Raw genomic sequence first — 20092 nt, 5'->3', positions numbered from 1 at the left:
CCCTATTCCACCTGGAGGGTCGGGCCTTTTGTGAATGGAGTCAAATCAAGGGGAGGAGGCTCTCTAAGCCCTGATCTGGTGATGAGCGAGCGTTGGCTATTTAGTGTCTCTGTCAACATGTCTCTGCCTTAGGCTCCCCAGTTGTGAAATAAAGCTCCACACCCCTCCTTCCCAAATCATGTGCGTCAGGAGAAAGGCATCCTGGAGAGGGACAGGCAGGGACTCGTGTGGAAGGTCTAGGTGGAGATGACAGCACAATGCTGGGTCCGCATTCCTAGATGGGCTGTGGGTGATGCACAGGGAGCAGGCAGACTCGGGCGTCGTAGCCTGGAGAAAAGTGTTTTTGAAAGGGAGAGTGAACGTGTGGCAGCAGAGCCAGGGGAAGCAGACAGACCGTGTGCAGCCAGCGCTGGGAACATTGGAACAGGCTGTGGCACTGCCTTGGAAGGAGTGTAAAGGAGGGGAATGAGGTCATTTGTTCAGCCTGTGCAGATGGGAGAAATTCTTGGGAGCTCACATCAGGGCAAGTGAGACACTTGTCCCACTGTCTTTTCTGCAGGTAATGTGATGAAATAGGCCCAAATCAGCTTTCAGGGGCCAGACATCACAGGCTATTGTTTCAGCTCCTTCCCACGCTTCTCCAGAGGGGTCACAGAGAGATGACAGATGGTGAGTGCAGCAGTCTCCCGCTGCATTCCTCTGTTGTGCCTCAGTGCCCGTTAGCTGCATCTCTTGACCTCAGACACAAGAGGTGTTCAGAGAAGTCTCTGCTGGACTCCAGCTTCACTGATTTGTGAGACTGTGCTTGGTTCTGCTCCTGAGGAACTGAACCCAAGAACATTAATTGTTAAGTGCACAAATGGACCTAAATAAAGCAGCAGCACCCAGGCCATAGGCCCTTAGGAACCTCAGTGCAGCGCCAGCTCAGCACTAACATAAATCCCTGTAAAAAAATAACATGGTGAAGATTGCAGCTGATCTCTGAAGATTTCACAGCAGAGATCTTTTTTGTTCTGCAGGCTGCTGTAGGTGTGTTCCTTCCTTCATGCCTTTGTGTTCTTGGCTTCTTTCCCAGGTGACACCGTTTCCCATGTCCTGTGACCTACAAGGAGAGTGTGCTTGCCGGGACCCCAACGCCCAAGAGCACAACCAGAAAGATCTCCGTGGCTTCAGTCTTGGGTAAAGCCAAGTGACGTGGAAAGGAGGACCACACTGCTCAAGGCAGGCTAGGAGAGACACCACATCCCTTTTGGTATCGTTTTTAACATTTAGCTGCTCAACTGGATGGCATTTCTGCACCAGGGACCCTTAGAATTCAACCAGTCTGCCTTTAATTTTTGTCCAAGGAGAACTCAAAGTAGGGGTTTATGTATTAATTATATCTTAAATAGTGATGGTGAGGAAAAAAAAAAAAAAACAACCAAGAGTCAAGTCAAGATGACTTTCATGTATCAAAACAGCATGTTATGCCCACCTAATTTGAACAGTTCATATCTAGATTCAAGGCGAGAAACAAACTATTTATGTACACGTATTTATAGAAATAAGTAGAGAAAGAGAGAGAGAAAGAGTGAGAGATTATGATCAACGCAAAAACACTTTCCCCTCCCCAGCACTCACAACTCAGACCGTTTGTGGAAGAGGCTGAGCTCTTGGAGAGCTCCAAGCTGAGCCTTTTCTGATGCTGAATGCCAAGGTATCGCATGCTCGGGGCACTGTGGCTGGGGTGGGATCTCCACAGGGCCAGGCCTCTTGGCAAGGGACTTGCCAGGCACCCAGCCAGCTCGAGGTGTGGGATGCATCTGCTCCTCACAGGAATGCTACTTCCAGCCAGGCAGCTCAGCAGACTGCAGTGGCCTTTCTGTACAGCTCCTCCTTCTGCCCCTGCCCTCCAAGAGCCAACAAAAAGCCCCCTTGTAGCCTGCAGGGCTTTCTGGGATGTTCCTGTGTGGAGCTGGGCAGGTGGTGCCGTGGTGGAGTGAGGGAGTGGGGAGTCCAAGGGCTGGCATTGAGGAACATGGATGATTGCTTCTGAGGAGCACAGAGAGGGGAACTCGCACCCACACTTGTCATTTGAGCATGTCTGCTGCTGCTACTCCTGCTGCTATGTCCCATACAAATAGTTTCCTTACTGTGTCAGGACAGGGTGAAAAACGACCCCATGCAACCAAACAGTCTGCCTTAAAGCTTACCTACAACCTGCCTTTCAAACCCTCTGGTCTCTTCCTCAGCATTGGGGCAAGAAAACAGGACACCAGCCAGCCCAAGGGATCTGCTTTCTGGTCTGCACCCTGCCAAGTGCTTCTCTAGGCCTCCTCCACCCCACTCTTAGGGTGGTCTGATTCTGACAGCTGCTTCGTGCTCCGGTGTCCTTGGGAGAGGGGAGAAGGAGGAGAAAACACCTGCCATCAGGAAAGGCCTGTAGGAGACAGTATTAGAATTTTGTCTGTATTTGTCAGTATTAAGCTGCCAGGTCAGTGGGTTGGACACTTGGGATAGACCAGGAGCCTAGCTGTTTGTAATCTTCCAGAAAGAAGGGCATTAATTGCAGCAGAGCTCACACTTCCCTGCCATCCTCCTGCTTCAGCCCAGAGGGGAACATGTGCCAGACTCTCTGTGATTCCCTTCCTCACAGGGTTCATTACATTGAGTCACTGAGATACCCAGGGCATCCAGTGCTGCTGCAGCCCATCCCTGGGAAATCCCAGAGACATTTCCAGTGTGGGCATGGGCATGTGTCTGCTGCTTCAAGCTCCTGCTAGGAAGAACACACATCCAAAAGAGCATCCTCCCCAGTGTTAAGTCCATTTGTTCCTTGGGAGTGTCGTAACTTGCACAATCTACTGGGTAAAGAGAAAAAGATTATTTTCTAACTCCTGCTTTAGGCACTGGAGCAAGGGAGAAGAAGGAGAGGGGTCACTTAGCTCACGGAGATGGGTGTAAAAATTATTTGGAGAACCAGAAATGGAAAAATTATAGAATAATGGGTGCAAGGATCCAGGTTCTTGTTACCCACTGTTGGGGTTGTTTCTGTTGGAATGAACCAGAGAAGAATCCCAAGAACTAAAGGAGAGGCCTGGAGAGGAGATTGTCATTAAGAAGGTGGGGAGCTCTCTGTTGTGAAGCTCCAGCTATTCCTAGGGAAGGCCTGGCCATGGGAGCTGTGTGGATGGCTCTGCCCCTCTGTGCAGGGGTGTTCTGGAAAGGGAGGTGCAGTGGGATCAGGGCTCCTTCTGTGGAGTTAGTGAACATCCCCCAGCTTAGAGAGCAGTGCCATCAGCTTCCACTTTGCCCCTTGCCTTCTAACTAATATGGGAAGTAAACAACTCTCCAAAAGTTGCTGCTTCCTCCTGGTCCCTTTGCCCTGCCCTGTTTTGTTGGCAGTTTTTTTGTGCCACCCAACTCGTCAGAAGAGCCTTTCAAACTGACAACACTTCATATCCTCAGTGCCTGAGGCATCTTGGCACGATTTCCCCTCTCCATCCCACCTGGGTTTCATCCCAGCAGGGAGCCTCGGTTCATCCTGAAGATACCCTTCCCAGTGCAGAGCTCAGCACAGAGAAGATTTCCCATCTGCTCTGCCCACTTGGGCAGTGCCCAGGAGGGACAGGTCTGTGCAGACATTACTGCCACTTGCTGCTGTGGGCTCACAGGAGCTCGAGGCTAGCTGAGCCCCTCTGGCCAGCCAGGGCCAGCCCCTGCTTGCTGAGCTGGAGACCTCAGCTCAATGGAGACAGTGGCTCCTGACCAGCACAGCCTCACTCCTCAGCTTCCCTCCTGCAGTCCTGGTGTGCCCCAACTCCATTTCCCACTGGAAGGCTTTCCATGCTGCTATTTGATTTTTTATTCTATTTTTTTTTTTAACTGCTATCTTGGCACTGTCCATCTCCTCCAGTCCAGGGCTGATGGGATCAGGAGTGGAAAAAGGTTCTGCTCTGAGTTATGTTAAATCCAATGGTTTGGGGTTTTATTTTCCATTGAGGCAAATCCCCTCGGCATTTTCAGGCGCTGTACCAAGCACCCACAGAGATGCTGAGAGGGGAGCTATGGGGAATGGACACCTGCTCAGGTCTTGTCCTGTGTGCTCTCACCCTTGGGCAAGGCCAGCTGGACCCTCGCATCATCTACCACTGTATGGGCCTCAAATGCCCAGTGGAATCCTAGGAAAGGCCCTCCCTGACTGGTGGCCAGTGGGAGGAAGGTGAGAGGGACGTCAACCACCACCTCCACCCACTGAGCCAGCGGCACAGGACATCAAACCAGACGTTTGGGAGAGGAGAAGAGGGTGCTCATGCTGGTGAAATTTAGCTGCTCTTAAAGTCCAGTTCACATTAGTGCCAAGATCTTCTCTGTCATAGATGGTGGGCTAGGGCTGCACCTTATGTGGGGCCACCAGGCTGTGGGGGATGTCCATGGCCAGCGGGAGGGAGAGCTGGAGCAGAAAGCAGTGAATGGTGCACGGTGGGGTGGGAAACTCCAATCAGCTGCTACCCCTCTCCCTCCCCACCCTCTCGCAGACAGGCTGAGCTGGTGTCCTCCTGCTTTTCTTGCATCTTCCGCTGTCCCCCCCAGGCTGAGAAAGGAGGATGGCACCAGAGGATTCTTGGAATCGGGTTCCAGCTACCTCCCTTCCAGTTTCAGTTTCACTTGGTTGTAACTGTCGGTTTGTTCTAGGTTTTACCTGTGTCTAAGAAAAAAAAATAATAATAAAAAAGGAAAAAAAAAAGGAAAACAAACAAACAAACAAACAAACAAAAACAAAACAGAGAGAAAAAGAAAGCCCCATAGCCAACAAAAAGTTTCTTGCTGCAAATGATTCAAGTGGGAAAAAATATATGTATATCATGTGAGGCTTTACAGAGAGGAATAGGAGAGGAAAAAAGAAAACAACAAAAACCCATAAAAATGGAGAAAAGAAAAAGAAAAGAAAACCCGCGTAATCCAAATCCAAGAAGAGCAAAGCCTATTTTTGTGTGTTTGAAAGGAAAACACCTATTCTGCCAGCTGAGTAGAGAGCTAGATACTAAGTGTAGATTTCCCTAGAAGTACCGTGAGGTTTTATAACTTTGTCTGGTTTTGTTTTCCTCGTGTGTTGTGATAAGTCCAGGAACTAAGGCTAAGGGGTTATCCCCTGGTTTATTGTTGTTTGTGGGGGGAGGGAGGGGGTGGAGTTTGTTATTTTTTTTTTTCCAGATTATTTTTTTAAATGTGTATTTGTGCTTATTTTTACGTTATCCAACCTGTACATACGCATTTAACCAGTATTTCACTGTGCTCTAATTACTGCACTCAGAAGCACTGCACAGTCTGAATCCCGGAGAGCTGCGAGAGACTGGGAGTGAAGGGGGAAAGAGAAAACTGCTACCTGAGCAGACAGGTGATTCCCATTTTGGGGAAGCGGGGTGCTGACCACCCCCTTCCCACACTCCGGCCCGTTGTGCCCATTTGAGGCCGAGCTAGAAGACAGGTGGGTGAAGTCAGCCAAGGCTGGGATGCCCAAAGGGGTTTCAGAGCTGGAAGTCTGGCCTTTGAACTATTTTGGATGCCGTGGAAATTCCCAGCCTTTCGGCAGCATCTTGTCCTCCCCTGCCCAATCCCTGGAGGCCCCAGTGAGAGTTGATGAGCATGTTCATATCACTGGGAGAGGACCACATGCCCAGCTCTAGATATCTCTAGGTATCTTTATGGTCCCATTTTGGTCTCAGTGGTGCAGCTGAGCAGGTCTATTTTACATTTTTTCCATGTTATCCCATGCTCTGGGGAAGGCTATCTCCCTGCTGAGGGTGCAGCAGCACTCCTGCCCCCAGGTGACCTTATATGCTGGGCATACTGGAGCCCCAAGAACAGTCCCATTTCCCTGGAGGACTTTGACCACTGAGTTCAGAGGGAGCATGAGCAGAACATCAGCAGGAGCAGGTCCAGGTGGCCCAAGAGGTATTTCCTTGGAGCTACGGTCAATTTGGGCAATAGAGATTTGATGATGGGCTGTTCCTGCCACCTGGGGGGTTCAATCCCCTGCCCCGTCCCTTTTAGCAGGAGCAAAGCGAGGCTTAATGTTTTGTTTCTGTCTTCGTCTGGCAACCTGAGTTTTCCCCTTTTCACCGGATCTACACATCCAAGATTCATTAAGAATGAGAATCACTTCCTCTGAGGCCACACTCAAGATCTTGGGTTGGCTTCAGGTGTTTGATGAGGAGTCTTGGTGCTACTTGTTGGTGGTTTTAGTCCTGTTGTGTTGAGATGCGGAGCTAACGAGTCCAAGTTGTCCTTGGTTCCCATTCTGGCTTAGTTTTTAGTCTTTTGGTTTTTCCTTCTTTTGGTGAGGCCACATTCAACCACCAGTTTCCATCTTCTGAGTGCAAAGAACCAGGGCTTTAAATGAAACATTTCACCAGCAATTCAAGAGGGAATTGGAACCATTGTGGAGTTTGCATTGTACGGCCTCTGTAATTACGTACCTGTCTGCAGATGAGAGGCTGAATTTTGCTCCCATCAGGTCAACACAGGTTTTTGTTGTTGTTGACTTCACTGGGAGCAGGATTGAGCCGTACTATATATATAAATATATATATAAATATATATATGATATATATATAATATTATATGTGTAATATTATATATATATCAGTGTAATATTTACAAATAAAACTGTGATCTCGTCTAGAGAAAAATGTATTCATATTACCAACTGCTCTTCCATATTTATGTATCATATTGTATCTTTTTATTATAATTATTATGATTATTATGGTTATTATTATTATTATTATGGAATCTTTCTTGGCACCTTTTGGAAGCCATGTCAACCAATACTCCAATGAAGTGCTGAGGATCTATTTTCACAAGAATTCTACTGGTCTACTGTATAAAAGAGAAAAGGAAAAAAAAAAAAAAAAAAAAAAAAAAAAAAAGAAACAAGCAAAATACAGTTCAACCCTTAATTCTGTACCTCACGCCTGTACGTTTGCTGCTCCAATTTTGGGTTTTATTTTGCGTTCGTTTGTTTTTAACGGATCTAATTTAAGTCTCCAAGCAATATATAAAGATGTAAATAGTAAAGCTTATTTATTAAGATTGTCATCTTTTTTAATTTATATTTACACAATTGTTCATCTAATTTATTTTTTTTTTTCAATACAGTTTTTAACAGTTGTCCTTTTTTTGGTTCATGATGTTTTTTAAATCATTTTCACAGAATTTCTTTATACAGCTTTTTCTCTTTCTTTGAATAAGCAACAACTTCCTCTGGTCTTTCAACAACAGGTCATGTTTCACTCCAAAAAAAAAAAAAAGAAAAAAAAAAAAAAGTTATGTCAGATTCATCAGAAATATTTTGCCATTGTTGATTCCTATACCCTAAAGTTCTATATTATATAAATATATAATACCTTGTATGCTTAAATATTTAACTGTGTGATTTTGTATATATCTTCATACACATGCTCACACACGTATGAGGGTTAATGTCCCCAGATGTTGGGAGAACAGAGAATCAGAAACACAAACAATATAAGCTTGTATTAAAGAGTTCTGAACTGGACCCCTCGCTCTTGCCACGTCTCCTTTGCTTTCGGTCGAGCCGGTCCTGAGCGACGCCCATGGGGGTACCCAGCGTGGTCAGTGAATGGCTGTGGGTCCCACATCTGGCTGCACAGCTGCACAGCATCCTGCCCACCTGCTCCAGCTCTTTGCTTTCGGGGCAGGGGGTTGAAACCCGCCGTGTTTTGCCAGGGGGCTGCAGCGGGTGGAGGGAGGCAGCGCTGGCCAGGGCCCCCTGAAGCCCATCCTGCCTCCAGTGGGTTTGGCTCTGCCAAGGGGGTTCAGCTGCTTTCTCTCTCGAGGCAGGCTGGTGGAGGTTTTGGTGTGAGAGAGCTTGAAAATCAAGCTGTACATGTTCTGCTCACCTTCTTCATCACATGCAGAACGTGTTCATCCAGAAAAGCAGTCCCGGTGGGAGCCTGCCTTGGCTCAGGGGTATTACCTAGGAGGGAAGCAAGGATGAAGGCAAAGTACATGCAGCCAGAGAGCTGAACATCCCGATGCACAGAGCCTTTGGGCACATGAGAAAACATACAGATGAAGATAAATCAGTCTCCAGCGGTCTGAGAGAGCCGGGGTTGCAGTCTCCCCACCAGACCGAGACCTTGTGAGGTGTGCGCCAACAATTTGCATGTGGGGAGGGAAATGTACTGAAGGATGAGAATATTTTTTTTTATTATTATTATTTTACTTTGGCATAAATAAGTCAGTAAAAAAAAAAATAGTTTTGCATTTTTCCTGTGAGAAACCACTGCAACTTATCAAGCAGGGAGAGACAAATCTTATGAGCAAGAACGCATTGTGTTTTCCATACCATTCTTGTCTTTGGTCAATGCATTATTAATGGAGTGTAAGTGCGTCACACACAGACCTATCAATAGCACATGCTGTAGATAAAAAGGCCCAGGAACGAGGGATTAAAGGGCTTGTGTCTATAGCAATGCACAAATCAATTGGCTGTGTGTTGAACTATCTATTAGGGATTAATAAAGACCTGAAGATGGAAGCAGCCATGAAGGCAGGGAACAGCGGGCAGCTCGCTCCTGCTGGGCTCTGCTCAGCTCCACTCCTCCTGCACGTGCTCAACCACCCCAGGATCAATTGGAATGCACAGTCAGAACAACAGTTTCCATGTCCAGGCTACGTGTCTTATCTGGAGATCAATCACTAAAGAAAGCTGAGGAAATTGCTCTGAATTCATATGGCAAAATCCTCTCACGGCTCAAAGGCACAGCTTCTCAGGCAGGCATGGCACTGGTGACTGTGGCAATCACAGGATCACAGAATGGCTTGGGTTGGAAGAGACCTTAAGGATCACCCTGTAATGGGAAAATGAAGCTGCTAGCAGCAGAAAAAAAATCATGTCAAAAAGACACGGAGGCTTAAAAAACTTCCATAGGAGGACTGGAATATAAAGAAAAATAATCACAAGTATGAAAACCCTTCCTTTTCATGTAAACAAGGACATCTGAAAAGCAAATTAATGTTCAGGCTGGCAGATGTGTGCCCATGGGTTCACTAACTGGCACACATGTAGACACAAACCCAGCAAACCCTCTCTGCTCCAGCACTACCTTTTCCTGGACTTGTTCATTCCACCTCCTCAGTTTTTCAGTTTCTAAGGCACACACGCCTGCAAGGTAAGGAAACATGAGTGGTTCTGAGGCCAGAATTCTGCTTTTTGCTGCTCATTAACTATCACAACACTGTGATGGCCCCAGATTTTTCCCTCTGCCCTGAATTGGAATAACAGCTGCCTATGTCACTCAAGTCAACAACTGGCCTAAATTCTCCAATAAAATGCAGCCAAAGGGCCAGGGTCTTCATTTTTTTTAAGTAAAAGTGAGGCAATACTGTGTCAAAATAGTTTTAAAGGTCTTGACAATCTTTTGGCCAACTTCTCTCAGGCCTGGGGAGGATTGTTAGTGGTTAAAAACAATTTTTTTTTTTTTTTTTTTTTTTTTTTTTTAGTCAGCTAAAAGGTTATTCACAGCTTTTTGATAATTTTGCTTATGAAGAATGAAGGACTAATCCAAAGAGCAACATCATACCTTGTAGCCACCTTCTTTGCCCTCCTTTTAAGCTGTTACCTGCCAGGTTTTTTTATTTATAAATCACTTCCCCAGCATATGTTTTTTAAAGAAACCTAAGAGCCCCATCCCTACGATCGCTGCTACTCCCCTTTATCCTCATCCAGCCCGCGGGGATGAACCAACTTATGCTTCAAGTCCATTGGCATTTTTGATGAAAGAGTTGAATTATGGGGATCATTCTGGCTGAATGGCAAAACCCACCTCTGACTTTGAGCACTCACTTTGTAACACTGACCTGTTCTTCTCCAATCCTCACCCTAATATCATGGGTTTTCCCAAGCCCTGGTGCTGCTTTGTTTCCATAAGGATCCATGCCACAGTGTCTGCTAAACAGGCTTGGAGAGATGGGAGGGTGGGCAGGTGCAGGGAAGGGAAAGGTAATTCTTTTAATTGTACACTTTATTGCCACTACAATGCTCAAACTTTCCACCCCAGCACTTAAAGCCTCCTGACCCTCATAGCACAATGGGAAATGCCCAAGCTGAAGCACATTGTAGTGGTTCAAACCAATCCATGAAGCCCTGGCAGCTCCTGGTGCCCAGGATCAGGAGTCTGTTGGCAGATTTTTGTGCCCCCCAGCCCAGTGCTGTGAGGGGCACTGGCAAGGCCAGAGCTGCCCAGGGCATGTCACCGGGCCGTGGTGGCACTGTGAGCCACGGACCTGGCTTAACATCACAGCCACCAACACTCAGGGAGGCAGCCAAGCCATGTGTGCTTAGGAAAATAAAACAGAAACCTTCTCCTTTGTGTCTCACAGTGCACACATCAGTTCATGTCATGATGCTCAGCTTCTGGACAGCTAATCCTGCCCCTGGCCCAGCAGGCACAATGTGGTTTACATCCTCCCAGGGCAATGAGGTGTGAGTTCGCAGGATACTGAGTCATCTGTGGCACCACAGGCACTGCCATGGCCAGGCATTAATGCCAAGGCAAGGCTTTGTCCCCCCAGGAACCCCCTGGGACGGGGAGGACCTGAGCTGCCCACACAGCACAGCCACTGGCGCTCCCTTGGCTTCTTCCCCAGCCTCAGCAGAGTCCCATCCAACCAAGGAAAATTTTAGGGAAAAAAAAGAGAAAATTTTAGAAAATTTTAAAAAAGGGGAAAAAAATTAGAATATTTGAGAAAATCTGAGAAAAGAAAAGGAAAAGAAAAGAGAAGGAAAAGAAAAGAAAAAAAGAAAAGAAAAGAAAAGAAAAGAAAAGAAAAGAAAAGAAAAGAAAAGAAAAGAAAAGAAAAGAAAAGAAAAGAAAAGAAAAGAAAAGAAAAGAAAAGAAAAGAAAAGAAAAGAAAAGAAAAGAAAAGAAGAAAAGCAGAAACCAAATGAATAAATAAAGGAGCAAACACAGCATTTGACTCCAGAGGGCTCTGCCGTGGGACGAAGCTGTCCCAAAGCGGTGTGGCATCAGCAGCACAAAACCCCAAACAATCGGCCCCTCTGTGCCCTGTGCCAGCTGCAGCCAGGACCAGGGCGGGGGGACAATGGCCGTGGGGACAATGGGAATTGTTCAGGCTCCTCCGGAGGGAACAGCCCCCCTGGGAGGGGATCTGCAGCTGCCACCAGCTCTGAGCTGCCAGACACGTGGCAGATTTGGGGTGCCCTCAAGAAGGGCGTGTGCCCGGCGGGACTCTCACAGGATGCTGAAGTGGCAGTGAATGCTTGTTAAAGGGTTCTCTGCAGGGAATCCCCCTCCCCGTGCTGAGCTGGAGTTTATGGGGTGCTGGGGTGCAGGGCTGGGGGAAGTAGGGCCAGGATGTGCAGGATGCACCCATGGCTGCTCCATCAACGCTGTTACTTGCACACACACTCGCCGCAAAGACACGTGGAGAAGGTTTCTCCTTTTGACTCATCCTAAACCTGATCTCTCCATCCAGGAGCCACTGAAGCCAAGTTATCCTTCCCAGCAATGTCATTCGGGAAATAATTTCAGCTTTTCAAATGGATGTGGGTAGCTTATCTATTAAACATGGAGGATGACATCTTTTTGCCCCTCTCCCCATTCACCTTTCGTGTTTCATCCGCCCCTTGGTGCTCTCCCACCCAGGGCAGCATCACCTCTGATCTGCCAAAGCCCAGGCACAGTAAAGTCAGGGTATTGGCTGGCAAAAGGAACCAGCTCCTTGGGCAGCAGCAATTTCCTTAGGAGCTGGGATCTGTTTTCCCTGAGGGAGTCAGAGCAGTGGCAGGGGTCTGTGTGTGTGTGTACACTACAGGGCACAGGTCCATCTGCCAGCATTGCTGGGCTATGACTACAACTGTTTATCTTGAAAGCCGGAGGGATACATTCTCCAAAGTTTCCAGGGAGAAAACACAGACCCTTCCTTTCAGCTGTGTGCCGGAGGATGTGTAACCTCGACGAATTCCTCCATTTTGTTTGGCTTGGGTGCACTGTGCCGGGTATCATCACCGGCCAGGGGCTCTCCTGGCTTTGATCTGGGAGCTAGGTGTGCTTCACAACAGGTTAATGGCCATCAGACTCTGCAGCCCAGTCTAGACTCTTCCACCTGCTCTGTACATATTAACACAGGCTCACACACAACTCGCTCTGTACACGTACCCATACGAGCAGCCAGTCTCACCATGAATGCAAAGCAAAGCTCCTCAGCAGCCTTCCAAAGTAAGCAAACTAAGCCTCTGCAATGGACACAGCTGCAGTGTGGATCCAGAGGACAACCAGCCTGTCCCTGTGCTGCTCCTGTCGTGTTCCCAGTCACGGCTACAAGAGCTGACGGACTCCTTTCCATCATCATCTGCAACAAAACCTCCCCATGCCGCATCTCTGTCCTTTCCCCGCAGCTCTGTGAGGGATGGGCATCCCAGGTGCAAAAAACACCACTGTGGGGGAGCTTGCAGTGTCAGAGTGGAGAAAAAACATGCTGAGGGGCAGCCAGCCAGCCAGCTGCCTTGTATTTTGGCTGGCATCCCCTGTTCCCAACACCTAGCACCACACTCACAATGGAGAGGAACCCCAGGGGCAGCATTATCCGTGTCACACCTCCAGTCCAGTCACACAAAACACAGGCAATTTGTCCCTCAGGCTGGCCAACACTGGCTCTCGCCCGCAGCGAGACCACGGAGCTGCTCCCCGTCGCCGTGCGCTGCACGGGGCTTCCAGGAGAAATGAATCACCCCCGAGCCAAGCAAACAAAAACAAAATAAACCCCTGTGTTTATAAAGCACAGGGAACGGCACAGCTGTGGGCCAGAGCTTTGAGAAAACAAGGCAGCTTCAAAGCACCTGGAGCTGCACCCGGTGAGCAGCAGGGACAGGATGGACCGGCCAAGCTCCCTGCGGCTGCTGCTGGTCCTGGCAGCCCTGGCCTGGGCTGTGTCCTGCCAGTGTCCAGGGGCCCTGTCCTACAGGCAGAGGCACTGCCTGCTCCGCAGATGCAGGAGGGGATGGCCATAGGGTCACAGAATCATGGAATATCCTAAATGGGAAGGGACCCAAAAGGACCAGAGCCCAGCCCCCGTCCCTGCACAGACCCCCACCAACCCCACCCTGGGCATCCCTGGCAGCGCTGTCCAAAGGCTCCTGGAGCTCTGGCAGCCTCGGGGCCGTGCCCATTCCCTGGGGAGCCTGGGCAGTGCCCAGCACCCTCTGGGGGAAGAACCTTTCCCTGCTCTGCAGCCTGAGCCTGCCCTGACACAGATTCGTGTCATTCCTTCAGCAGCTGTCACTGGTCACCAGAGAGGAGAAATCAATGCCTGCACCTCCACTGGCCCTCGTGAGGAAGCTGCAAAATGTGATATCCTCTCCCCTCAGTCTCATCTTTTCTAGGCTGAAGAAAGAAAGTGACCTCAGCCTCTCCTTGTACGGCTTCTGCCCTTCTTCACCATCTTTGTGCCCCTGCTTTGGACATTCTCCAATGGCTTTAGGTCTTTCCTATACTGCGGCACTCCAAAGTGCACATCAGTCCCAGCCACTCTGCATCAGTGGCTCCAAAGAGAGATTTGGGGTTTTTCACCCCTCCCCAAAGTGCACACACTGTGTCCTGGCAGCACATAAAAATGGGCAGCTCAGTCAGACACCTGGCTGGGCACTGGCTGGGCACAACCACGTTGGCATTTCAAGGCTTTTGCTCTGCGTTGTTGCAGCTCCAACCAGGCAAATGCAAAGTCTTCATCTGACTGCAACAAATCACGGTCATCTCCTTCATCCCCACAACCAAACTCCAAGGCCTCCAGTCACCCCCAAAGGGCAAAGGGACGGGGAAGAGGCAGCAGCAGTGCTGAGCACTCAGATTTTAACACATGGTGGTGTCATGGTCCCCCCTTGGTCCTTGTTTTCAGCGTGGTACATCCCTCAGGGACATACAGGCCGTAGCCCAGAGCCCTCAGTGTCCTCCTCCTCTCTCTTTCCACCAGAAAAAGGGATTTAGCTTAAAAATTAAGACCTCAGGCAACCTGCAATGCTTTGGAGCTTGTCTTACAGGCTGCAATGTCACAGCAAAGCTTTCTGTGAACTTCAGCAGGACTTTGACCAGGTGCTGGAGTCCTTCCCAAAGCACATGAACACGACTCTAATGAAGAGACATAGCCAAAGAGGGGGGAAAAAAGAGCAATTCAGCAGGAACAATCAGAATTATTTGAGTGGGGGCAAATGAGGCAAATATGTTTAGCTCAAGAAGAAAAAGGTCTCTGGCTGAAGCTGTTCCACATCAAATTCTTCACCGTTGTTTGATTTCCAAATATTTTTGCTTTGAAACTCACCTCCTGTTTGTTTGATTTGATGTTAAAGGGTTAACTAGCCTGAAAAACTAAACAAAACTATTTGTATTGGGCTGAGTAAACTGATTCATTCAACCCACGATCTTCTCTCTTCCCTCTCCAGGTTTGTTGTTCTGCTTTAAAAAGGAAAAAGCAACAGCTTTGAGCTGATCTGATTTTTGTATTTTTTCCCCTCTCACCCTCCCGCACTTTTTGGTTTGGCTACCAGGCTGAGAAATCCATTACCCACAGGGAGCCCGGGCCAGCCTAACCCACATCTGACAGTAAAAGAAACCAGATTCTCCACGTCTTTTTAGCCCCCGGCTTTCTTCTTGGGCTTTCCCACACGCTCCCATCTCCCACTGGGACCTGTGGCTCTGCTGGGTGTTGAGGAGGGGAGGCTCCTGTGCGAAAGGCTGCACTTTTCCCTCCTTTCCATGCATCCACCTTGGGCTCCTTGACCTCAGCCACATCCCAGGAGTGAAACCCCACGGATGCCCGAGCAGAGGCGAGACCGCGCCAGGAAGGAACACCAGGGAGGCGGCGAGGATGGACTCGATATGAATCTTTAATGCACAGAACAAGCTGCCGGGAGCCTTGCGAACGAAGGCTGCACACGGAGCCACCCCGTCCACCCGGAGCGGTGCGAGAGCCCAGCTTGCCTGCAGCGTCCCGGGCACCCGCCTGGCTTCCCGCCCCGGGACCCTCGATGGCAGCGCGGTGTCACCGGCCACCCACGCCACCTCCTCCTGGCGTCCTCGGCCACCACGGCACCGGGGCCCCTCGCCCCACAGCTGCTGCCCGCTGGCAGGGCAGGCAGGGCAGGCAGGGAGGGGATCACCCTGCTCCCCTCTGCCTGGCCTCGAGTGGGTATCTCCTCCTCCCAGGGTTTTGGAGTGTGTAGTCCAGGAAATTCAGTAAGAAAAGATTAAAAAGGAGAGGCTTTTATGCTGAGTCAAATTAGGTGATTTCTTTTTTTTTTTTTTTTTTTTTTTCCCCTTTTTTTTCGCTCTTGAAAAAATTAAAAAAAAAAAAAAAAAAAAAGAAAAGAAATTAAAGTCCAGCTTGCTCATTTCTTGTTTCTCTGCCATCTGTGTGAGAAAGTCCTGTTTGGCCTCGCTGTCCCCTTCCACCCCCTCTGAACATCACCCGACCCCAAACCCCACCAGCCACTCAGCACATCACCAGTCCTCGACTCCTCGGAGTCCCTTTGCCTCCCACAGCTCCAGGCCTGCTCCTTCCCTCACCGCCCCTTGGACTCCCCGTAGGTGTTGCGCAGCATGGAGACCATCTTCTCCTCGCAGGTGACTTTGGTGTCCTTTAGGATGCTGTACCAGACCACGCCGGGCGGCCGGACCTCCTCGCTGCGGCAGAACAGGTAGGGCATGGTCTCCGTGCGGCTCTGGATGTAGGCACTGCGCAGCAGCGTCGAGCAGTGGCTGCTGACCTTCTCCAGCCTCCTCAGGATCAGGTGAGCCTTCCTGGAGGGGACACAGATGGGAACAGAGCAGTGCAGGCAGGGCACGGGGAGACCAGGAGTCAGGACTTCTGCGTTCTGCCACCAGCTCTGTCTTGTGGCAAGAACGGACAAGACTGATCGCCTAATCCACATTCCAAGCGGAGAGAAGCTCTGTTTTCCCAAAGTTCTGGGTATAGCTAGCATTTCACAGCATCAAGACCTCAGGTCTGACCCACTGCAGCAGCTTGTGTGCCCTGGGGACAGCCTGCCCCGCCTAGATTGTCACCACCACTATATGATCCTGGCCAGCTCCAGCACATGTGCTGGCCCCACCTGGCACCCTGGTGAGACCCCCAGCACCTTCCTGCCCCTGACTGACGAGCACAGCCCTCCCTTTCCTGATTTCCCAAGTCTTCAGGAGGTAAACAGCCCGAAAGGACTGACACTATAAGAGTGAGGAAAAAAAGCACAACACATTAAGACAAAACAAAATAAACCCGTAAGAAACCAAGAATCCCCTTGTGGGAGTCTGCAAAGTGCTAAACCAAACAAAGGGAGGGAAGAGGATTTACTTCAGTGGTCTGAAAGTTTCAAGATCACAGATTATTTCCTCTCCCTCTGGTGCCACAGGAAAGCTCTGGATTCGGGAGTCGGGGATTTCGCAGCTCCTGCAGGAATGTAAATTCCCGATAATGATATGTCAGGGGCAGCACTGTCAGTCAGCAAGGCATAAACATGGGGATTATTTGATTATGAAAGCTGAGCAGTGTTGCAGCTCGGGCTGCGAGCTCCCAGCCCGGGGGGAGCGTCGGGAGCCTGATGTCCGGGGATGGGACGCCAGGGAAGGGCTGGTCAGGGTCACCTCAGCGCCAGAGCAGAGGGCAGAGGCGGCGGCTGGAGGCGAGAGGGCATCCTGGCACCCCCAGCCAGCTCAGACCTCTCCCTCTGGAGTGGGAACACTGGATAAAAGGCTGTAGGAAGCCACTGCTCCTCCAGGGCTGCACGTGGAAAACAGTTCCACTCCACCCCAGGGCGATGTGCCCTGGTCAGCTTCGAGGGCAAAGGGAGAACAAAGGAAGAACAAAGGAAGAACAAAGGAAGAAAAAAGGAAGTTGGCCCTCCTTGGACAACACTCCCTGGTCTCCATTTATGGATTTAATCCACACAGACACAAGCCAGACTGGGCAATTTGAGCCTCGTTAGCTACACACACATCTATACTAACAACGCCATGGGCTGAGCTGTGCCCAGCTCTGACACAACACCTCTCCTCAGGTTACTCTCCACAGCAGCCACCTGACCTCCTACAGCATCTGGTGCTCCCACCACACACCAAGACCTGACACGGTGCCAGGAACAGGTCCTGTGCTGCTGGATGTGTGCCTCTTGGAGTTACAAATTCCATGATGGCATTAGGTGCTCTTGGTGGAGACTGATGGATTCAAGCTCAGCTCAGCAGCAAACCGAACTCTGTAGTGATTGTCACTACAGTTGCCAAACTTTAATAAATCACAGTCAATGCAGCTGGAAAGGACCAAAAGCCATCACCTGTGCCACTTCCTGCTGGGATCAACCTGCCTGGATGAATTTCTTCTGACCTGTTCCTCCAGCCAGGAGCTGGTGATCTTTCCAGTGCTCCCCATCCTCATGCTGGGAGATCGTTTCTTAACATCTGCACTGGTTCTCCCTTTCAGGAAAGGCTGAGCAAGTGCAGGATCCACGTCACCTCATGGGATGGACTTTTGAGTCCACTCACCATGCTCAGGAGGAGATCACTCAGCAGAGCACCCTCACAGAGGAGAACTCTCATCTCTCTAAGGCCACAACTCCATGATCACCCTGATTTATTTAAAGGGGCTCTACTGCCAAAATGGGGTACTGGCCCTTCCCCAGCCCTTTAGTTTGTGCTGGTGCTGGTGTCCATGGACCTGAACACTGTGCCAACATGGGGAAGTTGTTTATTCAAAGGCCAAACAAGCAATCGTTGGGTTTCCCCCCCAAAGTGGTTATTATTCCAGCTCACCACAAGGCCTCTCCCAGGCACAGCAAGAGGGGAGAATGAGGAGTGGCCATGGCCAGCTCGTGAGGCAACCCCCCGTGGTGGGTAACCAACAACAACGCAAGGAGTGGATGTCTCAGCTGGCCAGTGGCTGTCTGCTAGCCACGCTCTGCCCCTCCTCTGTTCCCTTCTCACCACTTCCCCTACCCTCCACAGCTTTCCTCACCTATCTCTCTTTTCTCCCACACAGCCTGCCTTTGTCTCCATTTCCCTTGGCCTTCTCTACCTTCCCATTTTCATTACTTGTTCCACTACACTTCAATGATCACCTGGATATTGCTGGAACTCACCATGTTGTCCTTGCTTCCCAATATACACTCACGCCTCTTATGCAGGCAAAAATTCCTGTGTGTGAGAAGAACTTCAAGGACGGCAAGAAATTCAGGGGTCAAACCACCCCAATCTGCTGATGCCTGCCGTGCTGAGGCTGTGATTGTCCTGGAGCTGTCTTCACACACCTGCTGCATCCACTAATGTGTGCAGTCAGTCCCAGGAAAAACCTGTGCTTAAGGGTGGGATGTGGCACGTGATGAGCTGGCCCTGTGAGATACTGAAAACACACTGAACTGTGGTCACAGAGGAGACAGGGTGACGGGGGAGAGGGAACCAGGCCCCTCGCTTTTGATGTCCCGTGCCAAAGCTCCGGTTTTGATGGGTTTCACCACTTTGAGTCATTTATTTCAGCGGGATAATGAAGTCATGTGTAAATGTTAGATTTAGCTTTCGGCTGTCAGCTGTTCCCTCTTAAAAAAAAATAAGGAGGAGGAGAGACAGAGAGGGTGAGGGGAGGGGTGAGAAAGAGAGGGAGGCTTTCTGGTGAAGACTGGGTAATAAATTACAGGAGCAGTTCTTGGGCTGCCAATTTAACACTATAAATCAAGCCCTGGGTATTACCCAAGTGCTCCCTACGGAGGGCTGTTGGGTCAGAACGACCACCTTTTCAAATACTGGAAATGAAATCTTCCGAAATGCTGACCAATCTCATCCCTGCCAGAAATGGCAATTTATTGCCTTATTAAAGGGCAGAAATTGAGAGGGGACGGCAGGGGAGCGAGAGGGGAGTCATTCTCCTGGCTGCCTGTGGCCAACCCCAAACTCTCAGCCCCCAAAGGGATGAGGTGACCCCCTTCCCCCTCACCCCACAGCCCAGATGGGGATGCTCCCATGTTGGTATGGTCCAGCAGTGCCCTCTCTCCCTCCACAGGATCCGGGGACTGATTCTGGATTGCTCTTAGGTGGTGGATTTAGGAGGTCACAGCACAGTCACAAATGAAGAGGGGGATTTAAAAACAGCGACAGGTTTAAGCAGTCACTTCCCTCTGCAGTGTCTCGTGGCATGGTGGGGGAGAGGAAAAGGAAGGGGATGGGTGTCTGCTGCCAGGGCACTTTCCAAGGGCTCCTGCATGAACTGCACAGGGGACAGGGCACTGAGGGCCCTGCTGCAAGCCCCAGCTCTGCAAGGATTTGCCTGAGAGTAGGAGCTTCCTGTTCTGCCCAGTGCCAGGGTGCTCCTGCTGGGATGTTTGTCCCCTCCAGCTGCACAGGGGACAGCCAACACTCACCTTGAGAGCTGATATGGGATGAAAATATATCCAGAGCCAGCCAAACCCTGCTCTGCCTTGCCTCGGAGGGAGGTAGTAAAAGAAGGCAAAGCAGCATGAAGGAGCCATTAAAAAAATGATACCTGGGCTGGAAGGAAGGGTGAGATTCCTGAGACTGCAGGGAGAGGGTGGCTGCCTGGCTGCTGTGTTCCTGTGTGAGGTGGTTTTGTCATAAATTCAGATTTTCCACTCTGCTGAGAACTGACCTGGGTCTTTCAGACCCTTGTGTGCAAGGACAGTGAGTCCAGGACTAGATGGCCTCTTATCACAGCCTCCCATCAGAACATTGCATTCCCACTTGTACCAGAAGTCAGCTGCTCTGGAGATGCATTTCATGTCCCTTGGTCAGCCCAGCTGCCTGCCTGGGTGACTGCCTGGAGCAGGGGACAGGTTGTGAGCCCTGGGCTGATGCCTCATGCTGACGCCAGTGCTGCTGGTGGCCATAAACAGGGGCATGGAAAGAAGATATAACTTAATTATTTCTTCTGCCCCCTCCTAAAAGCCATACCCTGCTTGCAGTGGTCATAAGAATCATCCTGAAAACACAGAAAGAGAAAATAACCGTGAAATCTCCCCATGGCTGTGTTAGGAAGCATGCTGGCTGCACGGATCCAGAGGTCTAGATGCACAGTA

At 49.9% G+C, this 20092-nt stretch overlaps 2 protein-coding genes across 3 annotated transcripts in view; one reads left to right on the top strand and one right to left on the bottom strand.

The window, feature by feature from the left end:
- Window positions 1-7496, top strand: part of PAPPA (pappalysin 1) — a 180632-nt gene extending 173136 nt beyond the window's left edge. For both annotated transcript variants that reach the window (XM_040083345.2, XM_040083346.2), the window contains exon 22: window positions 1076-7496. In XM_040083345.2, the coding sequence (XP_039939279.1) occupies window positions 1076-1183 (108 nt within the window). In that variant the 3' untranslated portion in view covers window positions 1184-7496. The remainder of the gene's footprint in view (window positions 1-1075) is intronic.
- A 7437-nt stretch (window positions 7497-14933) lies between these two features.
- Window positions 14934-20092, bottom strand: part of ASTN2 (astrotactin 2) — a 291732-nt gene continuing 286573 nt past the window's right edge. Inside the window, exon 21 of the mRNA XM_058423166.1 lies at window positions 14934-15821. Within this exon, the coding sequence (XP_058279149.1) occupies window positions 15584-15821 (238 nt within the window). The 3' untranslated portion in view covers window positions 14934-15583. The remainder of the gene's footprint in view (window positions 15822-20092) is intronic.

Source organism: Hirundo rustica, chromosome 20, assembly GCF_015227805.2.
Source record: "Hirundo rustica isolate bHirRus1 chromosome 20, bHirRus1.pri.v3, whole genome shotgun sequence".
Classification (NCBI taxonomy): Eukaryota; Metazoa; Chordata; class Aves; order Passeriformes; family Hirundinidae; genus Hirundo; species Hirundo rustica.
Note: the sequence above shows the minus strand (reverse complement) of the source record. Positions and strands in the feature narration are given on the sequence as shown.